Source organism: Triticum aestivum, chromosome 2D (genome assembly GCF_018294505.1).
Source record: "Triticum aestivum cultivar Chinese Spring chromosome 2D, IWGSC CS RefSeq v2.1, whole genome shotgun sequence".
Classification (NCBI taxonomy): Eukaryota; Viridiplantae; Streptophyta; class Magnoliopsida; order Poales; family Poaceae; genus Triticum; species Triticum aestivum.
In genome coordinates this window covers 508,887,573-508,902,982 of record NC_057799.1, presented here as the reverse complement: position 1 = coordinate 508,902,982, position 15,410 = coordinate 508,887,573, and the positions used below count along the sequence as shown (strand labels likewise).

General features: G+C 46.3%; 1 protein-coding gene across 1 annotated transcript; it reads right to left on the bottom strand.

The window, feature by feature from the left end:
• Window positions 1-585: 585 nt before the first annotated feature.
• LOC123054119 (ankyrin-1-like) lies at window positions 586-14,961 on the bottom strand. Its single transcript, NM_001427956.1, has 12 exons — window positions 14,846-14,961; window positions 14,706-14,771; window positions 14,431-14,607; window positions 13,368-13,499; window positions 12,022-12,161; window positions 10,493-10,579; window positions 10,293-10,415; window positions 9,018-9,161; window positions 7,904-8,005; window positions 1,571-1,741; window positions 1,403-1,482; window positions 586-1,023 (listed from the first exon to the last, which is right to left on the bottom strand). The coding sequence occupies exons 1-12, from the start codon at window positions 14,865-14,867 to the stop codon at window positions 972-974; spliced, it is 1,296 nt and encodes a 431-aa protein (NP_001414885.1). The 5' UTR covers window positions 14,868-14,961; the 3' UTR covers window positions 586-971.
• Window positions 14,962-15,410: the final 449 nt, after the last annotated feature.

Sequence of the window (15,410 nt, the reverse complement as noted above, 5' to 3'; positions counted from 1 at the left end):
TTCAGAGATGATAGTGTTCCTGCTAAAATCTCCACAAAGAACATCGTGCAAGTTTTCTCTTTGGATATTCCGGTTCAAAAACTTGGACCAAAGGGACGCGGCTAGGTCCTAGCTGCTGTTCCTCACTTCCCATCTTGATGCTCTATAGTAATATGTTGATGCAATACGTTAAAATAAGAGCTACAGAAAACAAATATATGGCTTTTTAGCACATATACTGTTCATCGTTCACTCTTAAAGTCCACGGTCTTGTTCTTTGGTGCAGCTTGCAATTCAAGGTATTTCGTCTACCTAAAAAAAAGGATATTTCATCATGAAACTTTGCAGACATATACTCCCTCTGTTCCAAATTACTCGTCATGGTTTTAGTTCAAATTTGAACTAAAACCACGACGAGTAATTTGGAACGGAGGGAGTACGCTACATCCTTACCCCTTACTCGGCATTTCCCCTATTCCTAGGTTTCCAAACAGAGGAGTCCCCTCCCTACAAAAAAGAAGAGGCCGTACGTGGGCATCAAATGCACATAACCACGGCCATCGCCAGCGCCCAGCGAGCTAGATAGCGAGAGACTATTATAAGAGACTGGCTTCAATGTTTTTTTTCTAAACAGAGACAAACAGATGCAGCGACCAGTTGGTCAGGTCTTGCTTTTTTCATGCCATCACATCTACCAACCTCTGGACGAGATTAAATGGTTGAGTGTGAAGACAATAGATTTCAGTAATTGTTTCGTTATGCAGGGAACTCCCAAGCTTGCCCAAACTGCTCGGCCTCATCTGACATGAGAAGATGTGAAGCCGTGGACAACGCTCTTGGTGCAATACTGATTTTAAGCGCTCAACTTTTATATTCTTACATTGGAGTCCACAGCGCATTGCAGAGTGATCAAATCACATAATCTGCTTGTCGAGGCCAGTTAATTTCTTTTAACATCGTAGAAGTTTTCCTTTCTTGGGGCAGATGACACTTCAGTGGCCCTTCTTGACAGCATGTGCTACCACCAGGGAATGTAAAGCCTCCCTGAAAAACCATATTCCGACAATTACAGCGTATACAAAAGCTTATAGCATATGCATGGTGCGTGTTTAGATAATGCTCTTGCGTATTCAAGCACTATTTATCATACAGGAGTTTCATAGTAGATGGTTCGGTTCAGCTTCCCTAGGAGTTCTGAGAAACATCTCACGTCCCAAATGACAGGAAATAAAATCATCTACAAACTACTGGCTAGATGTTCTTTGCAGATAAAATAAGTCACCAGCAAGTCAATTGATGTGTTTCCATATGACAGCTACAGATGATATGTACTAGTATTTGATTGAATTATTGTGCCGCACCGAATCTAGTGAATTTTGTCCTTCCAAACTAAGACTTCAATGGACGGGGAGGAGTAGGCTACCTTAAGGCGTTCTCAATCTCACTGTTCCCTGGGTCTAATTTGAGGCCATCAAGGAATGCATCACATGCCTTTTCATAGTCCTGAAGACAGAAGGACCACAGCATCATGAAGAAAGATTTTTTTGAAGAAAATACAGCTGTGAAAGCCAATTAAAGAAAGAAAAAAAACCTTTAACAGTATTTGAGCAGCCCCTTCCCGGAAGCAGGCCTTTGGCCAGTCACGACGCAGTGCCCTGCAAATTTGAGCGTCCCGCAAAGCTTTGTCTCCTTCACCCATGTTAAGCCAGCAAACGCTTCTATTTGAAATCAATGTTACATTCTCTGGGTAGTCACCTTCTGCCTACACCAACAAATCAAACCAGTAGTTATCACTTTTGCTAACTGGTACCACTTAAACAAAAATTCGTCAGGGGCAGCTGTATGAGTAGAATGAAACTGGCAAAACTTTTTTGAAAGGGCCAAGTGGTAAGCTGTGCATGAATTGTCTGATAAACCGACATACAGATTGGATAGGATGCAGATTTTACTTTGTTAAGACTATAAGCCATCCAAATTAGAGCCTTTCTAACCTACCTAAATTCAAAATGGCAATTTAGCATATGGCATGGCACCGTATAACTCGTCAGCAGATCGGGGAGAAACATCCGAGAGGGGGTCCAACAAACCCTGGGATAATTTACAATCATTCAAGTTCACCGCATTCTGAAGATAGTACAAAGCCACAACAAATGACTACCTTTTTTCTCCTTTTAAGCAAAGAAAAGAGAAGGTAAAAGTTTAGGGCAACCTGCTTTTTAATTGACAGTACTGACACTAAGGCAACAACACCTAAATCAGCAGCAGCAGCACCAACAACAACAGGAAGTATGGAATACTGACAGCTAGATTGCACAAAGTTTAAGTGGCAGGAAAGGCTTTTCCTCTAATCACGATGACAATGGCTTTCCATAATGTCAGCACAATGGCTTTCCATAATGTCAGCACCCCTGGGCCACCAGGCAGTGACGGGCCTGGCTCGCCCACGGCAACAAGGCCAGCGCGGGCTCGCAAGGCCAACTCAAGAGTGTTTGGGCCAGAGTGGGTGTGAGCCGGCCCAGCCCAGGCGGTCACCTACTTATCCACCCACTCAACCCAGAAGCGGCATCCAGTGGATCACGGCGGCGGCACCGGCTCCCATTTCCCATTCCCCTTCCTCTCGCATGAACCCTAGTTCCAGTTCATGAGATTTGCCTGTAATAGCCACCGATTTGTACTCTGAGAGTGATTCTCCGCTGTAATACACAGAACCTATCCTGCTCCTAACATCTGGTATCAGAGACCAGCCACCACTCTTCCTCCGCGCGCGATCTGGCGCAATTCGTCGAGACCCGCCGTCTTCATCAAGCTCGGCTGCAGATCGAGGCCATGGATCCCACCATGAAGGAGTACATGGACAAGCTCACGTCCTCTATGGACGAGTTCCGCGTCGAGCTGCGCAACAACACAGCGGCTGTGCATGCCAACACCGCCAAGGTCAACGATCTCCTCGCGTGGCGGCCTGATCTGGAGCGTCGTGTGGCGGATCTGAGCACTGCGGTGGCCGATCTTCAGCAAGGGCGCGCGGCTGCGGCGGCGGCGCCTGGTGTGGCAGCGATCGGGGCGTCGGCCCCCGCCCCCTCCCTCGCAGCGGCCGGGAGCCTCCTCGGCTCCGGTATCAACGCGCAGGAGCTGCCCCACGGGTCTGATGACCACAGCGACGCATTCCTCCACCGGGAGTCGGCGCCGGCCATGACGCCGGTGCCCCTCCCGAGCATAGGTCAGTTCCCCGCATCCCCATCCCTGATTCCCGCTGCTTCGCCATTCTCTCATGCCAGCCAGCTCCTCGCGGGCTTGGGACAGGCACACCCTTCCATTTGTTTTCCAAAATTCACGGGCAAGAACCCCAAACTCTGGAAAACTCTCTGTGAACAGTACTCCTCTATGTTTAACATCCACTCCTCGTTCTGGGTACCCATGGCATCCTTGAATTTCTCGGGATCGGCCGCCATATGGCTGCAATTGATCCAAAAGAAGCTTGCAGGCTTCGACTGGGAGTCATTCTCTAACCTCTTATGCACTCGTTTCGGGCACGATCGCCGCCAGTTGCTCATTCGTCAATTTTACACCGTTAAGCAGACATCTACTGTGGCTGACTATATTGAGCAATTCCAACTTATTATTAATCATTTGGCCTCTTATTCTGATGCAATTCACCCTTACTATTACCTTACTCGCTTTGTGGAGGGACTCCGTGCCGACATCCGGGCGGTGGTGCTGGTACAGCGACCACCCGATCTGGACACCGCCTGTTCCCTCGCGCTGCTTCAGGAGGAAGTGGCTGGGGGTGTGCAGCATCCACTTCCGCACCCGCCAGCGTCGCGCTCGCTGGACACGGGGCAACGCTCCGAGGCGCTGCTGTTGCCGGGGCCTCCACCGCAGCCAGTCGCACCAACGCCAGCGGCCAGTGACAGACGCGGCATCGAGGGCGCTCGCGCGGACAACAACAAAGTGAAGGCTCTCCATGAATACCGCCACGCCCGCGGCCTCTGCTTCAAGTGCGGCGAGCGGTGGGGCCACGATCATACGTGTCCTGCCACGGTGCAGCTGCACGTAGTGGAGGAGCTCCTGGAACTCTTCGGCCTCGACTCCGTCTTCGATGGAGAGTAGCAGCCGTCGCCAGAGGCCGTGATGGCCATCTCCAAGCACGCACTCACTGGCGACAAGTCACCCAAGGCGTTTCAGCTCCACGCGTGGCTGCAGGGGCACGAGATCCTCATGTTGGTGGATTCCGGCAGCTCTACATCGTTTGTCGACGCTCAACTGGCCACCCAACTGACAGGGGTCGCTCCGTTGACCCATGCTTGGCGTGTCAAGGTTGCTGGCGGCGGCGAATTACAGTGTGTAGCATCTATTCCTGATTGCAAGTGGGCTTCGCAAGGTCATGAATTCACCACAGACTTCAAAGTTCTTTCGCTGGGGATGTATGACGCAATCCTGGGAATGGACTGGCTTGAGGAGCACAGCCCGATGACGGTGGACTGGAAGGGCAAGCATATCTCCATTCCAGAGGCTGCGGGCACTGTCCACCTTCATGGGCACCCATCTACACCTTCCTGTTAAGTCATTAACAGCATGCAACCGGGCAGTTTATGTCGTCAAGGGGCTGTTTCGCATATGGTTCAGCTTTACCAAGTGACTGTGGGGACGGGAGAGGAGCAAGAGGTCACCCTTGAGTGTGTCTGTGCTGTGCTGGAGCAGTATTCAGATGTTTTTGGCGAACCGACAGGGCTACCACCAAAGCGCAGCTGTGATCATCATATTCCTCTAGTACCCGGTGCTCAACCTGTCAATATCCGGCCGTATCGTCACAAGCCAGAGCACAAGACTGAGATTGAGGAGCAAGTGGCTGAGTTGCTCAGGCAGGGGGTTACCAGACGCAGCTCTAGCCCGTTTGCATCACCAGTTATCTTGGTTAAGAAGAAGGATGGCATGTGGCGTTTGTGTATTGATTATAGTCACCTCAATGCCATGACATCCGTCGCTAGATTCCCAGTTCCAGTGATTGAAGAGTTACTTGATGAACTTCACGGAGCAGTGTGGTTCTCCAAACTCGATCTCCGAGCAGGATATTACCAAATCAGAATCGCCGAGGGCGACGAGTACAAGACTGCCTTCCAAACCCACTCGGGACATTTTGAATTCTTGGTACTCTCAATGGGTCTAGCAGGAGGCCCGTCCACTTTCAATGGGGCCATGACTAATACTATGCATCCTCTGCTCCGCAAGTGTGTTCTGCTGTTTTTTGACGACATCCTAGTCTTCAGCCGCACTTTGGAGGATCATACAGAGCATCTTAAGCAGGTTTTTCGCCTCTTGCAGCGAGACCAGTGGAAGCTCAAGGCTTCAAAATGTTGCTTTGGCCAGCAGAGGTTGTCTTATTTGGGGCACGTCATCAGTGAGGAGGGGGCTGCCACAGATCCTAGCAAGATCCAAGCCGTCGAGGAGTGGCCTACACCAACTGATGCTAAAGAAGTGCGACGATTCCTCGGGCTGGCCGGTTATTACCGTCGATTTGTACGCCACTTTGGGATCATGGCACGGCCCTTGTTCAATCTACTCAAAAAGGGAGCCCCGTTTGTATGGACTCAGGCAACAGACGAGTCCTTTCAGCTGCTTAAAAAAGGGCTCATCACAGCCCCGGTGTTAGCATTACCCAACTTCTCTCAACCCTTCATCATGGAAATAGATGCATGTGACGCCGGCGTGGGGGCAGTTCTGCAGCAGCAAGGGCATCCAATCGCCTATATGAGCAAAGCTTTGTGTCCCAAATTCAGAGGTTTGTCAACATATGAAAAAGAGTGTCTCGCAGTGGTCATGGCGGTTGAGCGATGGCGACCCTATTTGCAGCACAGTGAGTTCGTGATCCAGACTGATCAAAAGAGCCTCATTCACCTGGAGGAACAGAGGCTGACTACACCGTGGCAGCAAAAGGCTTTCACCAAACTGCTGGGACTCCGCTACACTATCAAATACAAGAAAGGGGTAGAGAATGGGGCAGCTGACGCATTATCAAGAGCCACACATGCGGATCAACTTCACACGGTCTCTTCATGCAAGCCTAGTTGGATGGAAGATGTCCTCAGCATCTACAACGCTAATCCTCAAGCACACAAGTTACTGGAACAGCTGGCCATCTGTCCGGATCCCAAAGGGCGCTTCACTCTAGAACAGGGCATCATTCGTTTCCGAGGGAGGATTTGGCTCGGGGGCGCAACAGCTATTCAGCAGCAGATCATTGCTGCGTTTCATGACACTCCGCTCGGTGGACACTCCGGCTTCCCAGTCACTTGGCGTCGGGTGCGCCGCTTATTTGCATGGCCTAAGATGAAGACTCACATTCAGCACTACGTCCAATGCTGCCCGACTTGTCAACAGGCGAAACTGGATCGAGCTGCTTATCCAGGGCTACTTGAGCCTTTGCCAGTACCCAAGGAGTCATGGGAGATGATAAGCATGGATTTTATCGATGGTCTGCCGCCTTCTGGCGGAGCCAACTGCATTCTGGTCATTGTGGATAAACTGACCAAGTTCGCCCATTTCCTTCCATTGGCACACCCGTACACGGCTTCGAAGGTCGCTCTCTTGTACATGAACCAAGTCTACTGGCTGCATGGATTCCCAGGTTCGATCGTATCCGACCGTGACCCGGTGTTTACAAGTCATTTCTGGCAAGAGTTGTTTAAATACGCTGGTACGGGCCTACGCATGAGTTCCGCCAATCACCCACAGACTGACGGGCAGACACAGCGAGTCAACCAATGCCTTGAAACCTTTTTGCGGTGCTTCACTCAAGCATGCCCACGTCGCTGGAGCTTCTGGATCCCTCTGGCCCAATTCTGGTACAATTCTTCGCACCATTCTGCTATTGGCATGTCACCTTTCCGAGCCATGTACGGCCATGAACCACGGCAATGGGGGATAACAGCGACCAGCGCCTGTTCAGTGCCAGCTCTGCGATCCTGGCTTGATGAACAAGCGGTGGTGCAGGATCTGTTACAACAACACCTGAACCGTGCTAGGCAATGCATGAAGCAGCAAGCTGACAAGAGATCATTCCGGGTCTTTGAGGTTGATAATTTTGTCTACCTGAAGCTGCAGCCTTACATTCAGACTTCGGTTGCTCGACGGGCCTGTCACAAGCTTTCCTTCCGGTTCTTCGGGCCTTACAAAATCATTGCTCGTGTCAACGATGTTGCTTACAAGCTGCAACTCCCGAAGCAAGCTCAAATCCACCCAGTCTTTCATGTTTCACAACTCCGGAAAGCACTTGTCCCAGGTACGACAGCTTCCAGCAACCTTCCTGTCCATTCTGACATTCCTGTGGTTCCTGTGAAGATCATGGAGCACCACTGGCGCCAACGCCGGGGGCCTATGGTGGAGCAGATCCTAGTCCGCTGGTCCAACCCAGCGGCTGTAGAGGATTCCTGGGAGGACCATGCTGCGCTGCAAGCTCGGTTCCCGGCTTCTGAGGCTTGGGGGCAAGCCTCGCCTCAAGAAAGGGGGGATGTCAGCACCCCTGGGCCACCAAGCAGTGACGGGCCTGGCTCGCCCACGGCAACAAGGCCAGCGCGGGCTCGCAAGGCAAACTCAAGAGTGTTTGGGCCAGAGTGGGTGTGAGCCGGCCCAGCCCAGGCGGTCACCTACTTATCCACCCACTCAACCCAGAAGCAACATCCAGTGGATCACGGCGGCGGCACCGGCTCCCATTCCCCATTCCCCTTCCTCTCGCATGAACCCTAGTCCTAGTTCGTGAGATTTGCCTGTAATAGCCACCGATTTGTACTGATACCATGAATACGCGTGTAAGCCATACAATTGCCGATAGATCACAATAATATTGATTTTTCTGAAACTACATAACTTTTCTTAAAATATCGCGCAATTGTAAACTAGGAGTGATAAGACAGCATCGTGGAAAATATACCATGGTGTAGAGCCTTGCTGCAGTAATATAGTCTTTTCTCTTGTATGCTTTGTTTCCTTCTATCTTCATATTAGCTGGATTCATTTTTAAAATAGGGTCATCCTGTACAATTGGAGTATATCAGATACATATGGTTAAGACATATATGGGAAGGTAGCAGATATAATCAGCCAACTTAATATTAGCTTGACCTACACGACTTGTTTATTTTTACATATCCCCCACCGGCCCACCCCCACCCAAACCCCAAACATGCACATAACGCATTCACAACTGCTTCCAAAACAGTGAAAGAACCTGTGTTACCCAATGCTGATACTCTGCCGAGAAGCCATATCCGAAAATCTTGACCATTTAGGAATTACCACATAAACGTGGAATGGGAACACATTCAGTCATATTTCACAATCTCAGTGCTATTGTGCAAACTTCAAACTTCCCACTCAAATTATTGAAACAGGGATGAACGCACTAGGTAGCCAGAGGTGACATAATTTGTTAAATTTTAAATAAGCCACCTCACGCATTGAAAAGTCATTTAGGGGTTTACACCTTTTCCATGACCACTAAACTGCCGCATCCACCATCCATCCCTCTCCCAATGTGGAACTATCCGAGGTAAACATATGACTACATATTTCATTTCTCACAGCTTTCACAAGTATCTATTTGAGATCAGTTATGTGCTTGACCCCCACAAAAAAAAATGAGACAGGTGGCTCATAATTGCAACTATGGAACGTAATAGAATTAAATGTGATATATTTAGAGAAAGCATAAGTCAAATTGATAGTATTCCTATTCCTGCTACTAGACCCTTAAATCTCGATGAATTTATGGATTTACTAAATCATAGTTCATAGCAAACCAATTGCAATGCTGCCTTCAAGAAAGATGCATGGAAACCAATTGCAATAGCAAACCAATTTCAGCTTTTGAACTCAGGGGTAATAACTGAAGAATGAATGGAATAGGAAATGCTCTAGTGCAACAAATACTTGCTTTCAAGTCAGGGCACACATTGATTATTGAAGAATCTACAGAATACTGCAGGAACTGTTAAGACCAAATAATAATAAAATCTTAGATATGACAATGGTGTTCTAGTTTGTACCTTCTCTTTTGATTTTACGTAAGCCATTATGCCATCAATGCTCCAATCACGCACTGATGGAATGCGAGAAGTTACTGGAAATAGGATCTCAACGTCTTCCCGGCTATTGTGAGATGCAGCAACTTCAATTGGCAGGCGTCCAAACTGTTATGAATAAACAGAGACATATTTTACTTGAAAGGGCCCACCAGTATCATGACGGTATCACAGTAACAACTTAACATAGCAGCCATAAGTAGCATACAACATCTGGCTAGAGCTGAACATGGCAATAATGAAAATTTCACTTATTATACTGCCTTTAAATTACTACTCCCTCTGTTCACAAATGTAAGACATTTTGGCAGTTTAAATTGAACTGCCAAAACATCTTACATTTGTGAACAGAGGGAGTACTTCCATCCAGAAGGATAAGTCTGCATGGGATCCGTGCAGTGAACCTTTGAGCCTTTGGCCACTAGTTTATGAAAAATAAATAGTAGATCAAGTTATGAAAATAATGTCATCGGATTTATTGCGCAAAACCCTTTCATACATGACTGGAAACCATAGTTAAAATCTTGCATCGAAGATCGTAAACATTAAAGAACCCGCCTTTGTGCGTGCAGGGAACATCTAGTAGAGTACTGACCTATTCTAATGCATGTTAAATGCCACCCATTAACCTTGAGGTTTTGGTTGTCCTCACAGCCACTTGCAGTGTCAAGGTGGGTCTAGCAGACATAACTGATACATCATCTAAGTGCTCAATTCATCACCAAATGCAACAAAGCGGCCACCTCAACTATGTCATGCACTCATGCTAGGTCTCCAGTCCATCATCTAAGGCCAACAAGGGTCGAGCACACCAGACTTTGCGGATGTTCAATCACTCCAGGATCTGTATCCTGCGTTCCAGCTCTCAGACAGCTGTATGTAAGGGAGTGCATACCACTACCCTGGGCATGTGGCTGTCAGGACTTTCCCGGAAGGCACGTCAGAATGAAGACACAGCAATGCATTACAGTCTGAGTCCTAATCTTGTAACAGCCCCAGTTTGAATGGTATATGCCTAGTTACAAGGGAATTACTACTACAAAGGTTGAGTGCGCATCCTTCTCCTAGGACAAGGTTCCTAAGGTCCTAATAGCCCTGCAGATCATAACAAAATACTTCCGCATTGTGAGCAAGAACATCTTCTACTAGATATCTGAATGTCAACAAGAATTAGTCGTCAATTCAATTTCCAATGTAAAGAACATGCACTGGTAACTAAATGAAAAGGTCAAAACTTACATCATCAATGACATTGGGATCAGCGCCAGCATTTAGTAAGCACTTGAGACAATCAGTTAAACCCTCAGTTATAGCAACTATTATGGGATCAGCACTGCCAAGACCCTTCAAATCAGCACCAGCCTACACAGAAATGTTGCAGATGCCTCTAAATAAGATTGTCATAACTTTCAGTTGGTTGCATGAACAATGTAAACAACCTTAATCAGAAGCTTCACACATTTCCGCCGGTGAGCTCGGAGAGCAACGATGAGAGGTGTATCGGCGATGCAAACTGCTTTGTTACACTGACAAGGAAGGTTAAGAAAATTAGCACTTCTGCGTGTTGAAAGTTGGCACATGTGGAGAACAAAAAAAGTGGTATTCGCACTTAATATGAACAGATTGAAACAAAATGGCAGAACATGGTTACAAATAGGTGGGCATATTACACTAAGGAAATTAGCACCCTTACATGATTAAAGTTAGCAGACACGCGGCAAGCAAAGGAAGTGGTAGTAAGTAGTAACAGAACTACATAAAGAACCATATTGCCAGAACACGGCTACAAATTTGGAGTCACTACATACAAATATATAAACCTATACACACTGTTAGTGACCACACAACATTAACTAGTCAAACCATAAGCATGCAAGAGTTAAGGAATAAGATCCATTGACTTAACTAATACAAACCAAATTCGTTGCTAATATATTCGATTTATCAAGCACTTCCCTCCAATGAGCCACAGAGAAGAGTGATGTGAGGGCTAGGTTACCAACACAGGGCCACACTTGCAAGTCGCAACCCTCCTCCATGATGTGAGTACTGCATATGCCGCCACAAATGCACAACCTAAGCACTGGCGGCAGTGCTAGGTGACAATTAAAAATCAAGAAAAACAACTTAAGTGTGTGTCTTACGATCTTCTCTTTCCAGATAGCAAATATCACAGCCGGGACAATTTGATTTAGATTTCGTGCTGTGCCAGTCAGATATATCCAATCCATTGACACCCTAAATTGCACAAGTCTACTCAGTTCCAACGCAGAATCGAAGTTACAGCAATTGAACTTCAACACAGAACTGATGTACAGCAGCATGTTCAAATGAAGTGGATTGTGCAGTACTTGGTGCATTATATTCTTAAATGTATGTGGCAAAATTATGCACACGTTTTCGATCAATCACTTTTTTGAAGTTCTCAGTTCAGGTTTTCCATCCAGTTTACCTTATAAACAGGATCAATCTCTTCTTTGAAATGAGATCATATTGAGGTGGGGAACTCTTCCCCCTGGTGACAGTTTCAAAAAAAGAAATGCACAAGTAGGAATATAGATGCAACAATGAAAGAAGAATTGCTCTGAGTGAGTGCGTGCCACAAGTGGCACTAAGCAGTGAAACTTAACTTCTCTGCTGCAGAAAAATTAACATTTTCCATAAAAGCTTAGAGGAAATGGACATACACGGAGAAACGAACAAGGCGCGAAACAGAAGACAGGATGAATCTAAAGAGTCAAGTTGGAAACTTGAGGTAATTATATAATCAATCAACCTGATTTAATATTATTCTCAAACCTAGAACCTCACAACAGTAAAGTTCTCTCGGTTCCAAAGGTAACACAGTAAAACACCCAATAGAGCAGACGAATAGGGAGCTCCCTGTGAGATCTACGTCTGCATGATGGTCCAACAAAATCTGCATAGTAAGTACAAGGAGCAAACAAGGTAAAATAGTGAGACTTACATCTGCATGGTGGTCCAACAAAACCTTCATAGCATCATCTAACCCAAATACAGCAGCAATATGCAGTGGAGTCCCCGTGTCAGAATAACAATTGACATCAGCTCCTTTTGAGAGCAAAACCTTTACTACTTCACAATGCCCTGAATTAAAAATACAGGTCATGAAATAGGTCAGTATTATCACTATTTCACAGTTTTCTTAACTAAAAGTCAGACCCTGCAATAGGCACTGTTATAGACAAGTATGATAATATAGCAAATCCATAATGTAAATATTGGTTCTATTTCCCCTTTATGAATAGGCAGTGCTCCTGTCAGTTAAAAAATAAACTTCCTTGTATCTTATCGCTCAAGCCTGTGAAAGGAACATAAGAACTTGTTGCATGTCCGAATGTGATGTGCACCATCTCAAATGGCAAGAGAGAGATGATAACACCAAACCTGAAAAATTCTAGTAATTCTGGTAATAACTGCAACAGTAATGAGGACTAACAAATCCAGATGGTCAAAGGAAGTATATGACAGGAATCGATCATATATGTGTCATGTTCAGAGTCGGTTCAAATAGTAGCTCCAATCAAACTTATATGTTTGTTTTCTTTTCCTGATAGGTATATAAATTAGTAGATCATTTTTGTCCGTAAGTATGAATGGAATTATTGTCTATACAGCTCAAGTTCTGATCAAGTTTAGCTCAAATAAACAGGAATTCTGATACTACCCAGCAATGATTTAGAAACCGGTTCAAAATATTCTGGACGAGTAACAAATTTTCATGGCTGATATTGATAGGAAATAGTTTCCTCCTGCATGGTCTGAATTGTAAATTTAAGCACAAAATTTAATTGAACTGATATCGGTCTGAATACAAAGGTTTAACCATTTCCAGACGAGAATTATTGCTCTCAAATTTAAAAAATAAATAAAGACAAAGGTAGCTCAATTATAAATTTGTATTGGTAAGTCTTAGAACTACAGGATGGTCAGTTGGTAACACTTTTAAAGTTTGAATGACCACTGCTTAGGTACATACTTTCAGATGTTATCTACTCGGTTTATACTGAAACACATCATTTACTTGCACAAACATAACAAAAATAATAATTCAAAATCACTCACCCACCCAACTCATTCATCATGGAGAAATCTCTAGAACAAGAACAGCAGAAGCATAAGTGGATAACCATGTGAACCTTAAACAAGAACTATGCACAACCTTGCTACTACATGGGTAGTTCCCTATCTTCCAACATATAATGGTTATTCCACAATTATTCGCACTCAGAGAAAACAGATAAAGAAGCAATTTATAAATAGTCCCAGCTGAAATAGAAAATAGATAGAGACCTTGTCCAACTGCCATGTGGAGAGGAGTACACCTTCGAGGACCAGACTTATCTGGATTGGCACCATGATCAAGAAGATAGCGCACAATATTCACAATTCCATTAACAGCTGCATAACTCAGAGCTGTCTCGCCTATCAAAATCATCAAAAGAATAAGCTTGTGAAAATAGAGATTTTTGCGGCAAAGCATCTTTGCTTTGCTATAATACATGAAAAATATCTTGACACCGACGCATGGCATAAACAAACTTTATTTTGATAAGGCTCTGTAAATGAAGTGCATAGTACTGATTTCAGCAGGATAAGTACCAAAACAATGCAATTAAAATATTAACACAAAACTAGGATAGAGATGTCAATATGCACATAACCAATCATCCTCGTATGATTCAGCTTTGACAAATTGGCATGTCAGTCTGGTACGGAAGTCTATAGGCTGAGATTACCCGTGCAGTCTTTTTGTTTAATCCAATAAGCTAAAATCTAGGAAAAAGCTTATTTAATAGTTCTAGTGTATGAAATCATGGCAGCAGTCTTTAAAAAAAATCATGGTAGCAGAGACATGATAACATGGAAAAATGGTTCTCCATAATCATGCATCATGCAGATCAGATATAATTTAAATTCGATCGAGCAAGCAACCTAATGCATGCAGGTAACGCTTACCTTGATCAGAAACATGAAATAATTGGTCCATTCCATTACAGTTTACAGTAAGATACACCGACACTAAAGCAACTGCCAGTTAACCAAAATTACCACTGAAAGACAACGTAGCAAATTCAGCATTACAAGCTAATTAATTGTAATTCCCTGCAGAACTTGCACACTTGCCTAGTGAAAAATATACCATGAGATAAGCCAAATCAAATCGCCAGAAAAACTGAAACACAACAAGTATACTCTATATATACCTACAGGGTACAGGTAGCACACAAACTTGGGGAAATCCTATGGTGCGGATGGAGTGCAGCTCAGTCACCCGCATTTCCCAACGTGACTAGACATTCATTTCTGACAACGGAGAGTTTCGCTTAGCACGAGATGGAATACAAGGGACAACCTGACTCGTCGGTGGCGTCGACATTCACCTGGAGGTCCTCGACCAAGTAGGCGCACAAGGGCATCCTCCCGTGAACGGCGGCGACGTGCAAAGCCCTGGCGCCGCAATTACTCGCGGTCGCGCCCTCCACCGCCTCCCTCAGGCGGCCCTTCCCGCCGTCCAGCGCCCTCGCCGTCCCTGCGACACGGAGCGAAAACCCCCAAATGAGCGTCCGAGCGAGTTTAACAGAGCAGGCAAGAGGAGATAGTATCGTAGACCGCAGCGCGCGTACGTACTCTTGAAGAGGGGGAGGTCGCCGTCTTCCGCCGCCTGGAGAAGCCGCGCCTGCAGCACGGCGCGAGCTACACGGGCGAGCGGAGTTCGGTAAGAGCCCGCACTTGGGGGCTGTTGGGGCTAGGGTTTCGGGGGTGCTTACCGTACTCGAGAGGCGACGCCATGGCGATGGATCGGCGAAAGTTGGGGTTCGAATTTCGATTTTGCAACAAATGAGGAGTCGGCTAATATGCGGGAGGGAATCAAGGAACGACGAAACGGACGATACTGTGGACTGGACGGAAACGGCTGTGGACTGGTCTTGGGCTTTTTGGGCTTTGATGAAAGGGAGAAAATTACACGTTTGGTCCTCTAATTCTCTAGCGCAAAAAAGAAAGGTAACGCAACTCGAATACGGCCCCTATACACGAGAATACATTACATTTGACGCTACCTCAACGGTAGAGCGCCCTGGTGCCGCCGCGTGGGGCCAACCCCTCACGTTTTTCGAAAACAACCCGCACACCCGCCGCACACGTGCCTTGCCTCGTCGTCTTCGGGCACACTTGTCAACCTCCCTCGGGAAGTAGTCAAATCGCCACAGCCTTATTCAGTATGCCAGCCGCCTCCACTACACCACTCCGAGCTAGCCGCCTCCCACCACTCCTCTCGATCCGTCTCTTCCTCATATTCCTGAAATCCGTCACCCGAGCTCGCCAAATCCCTAA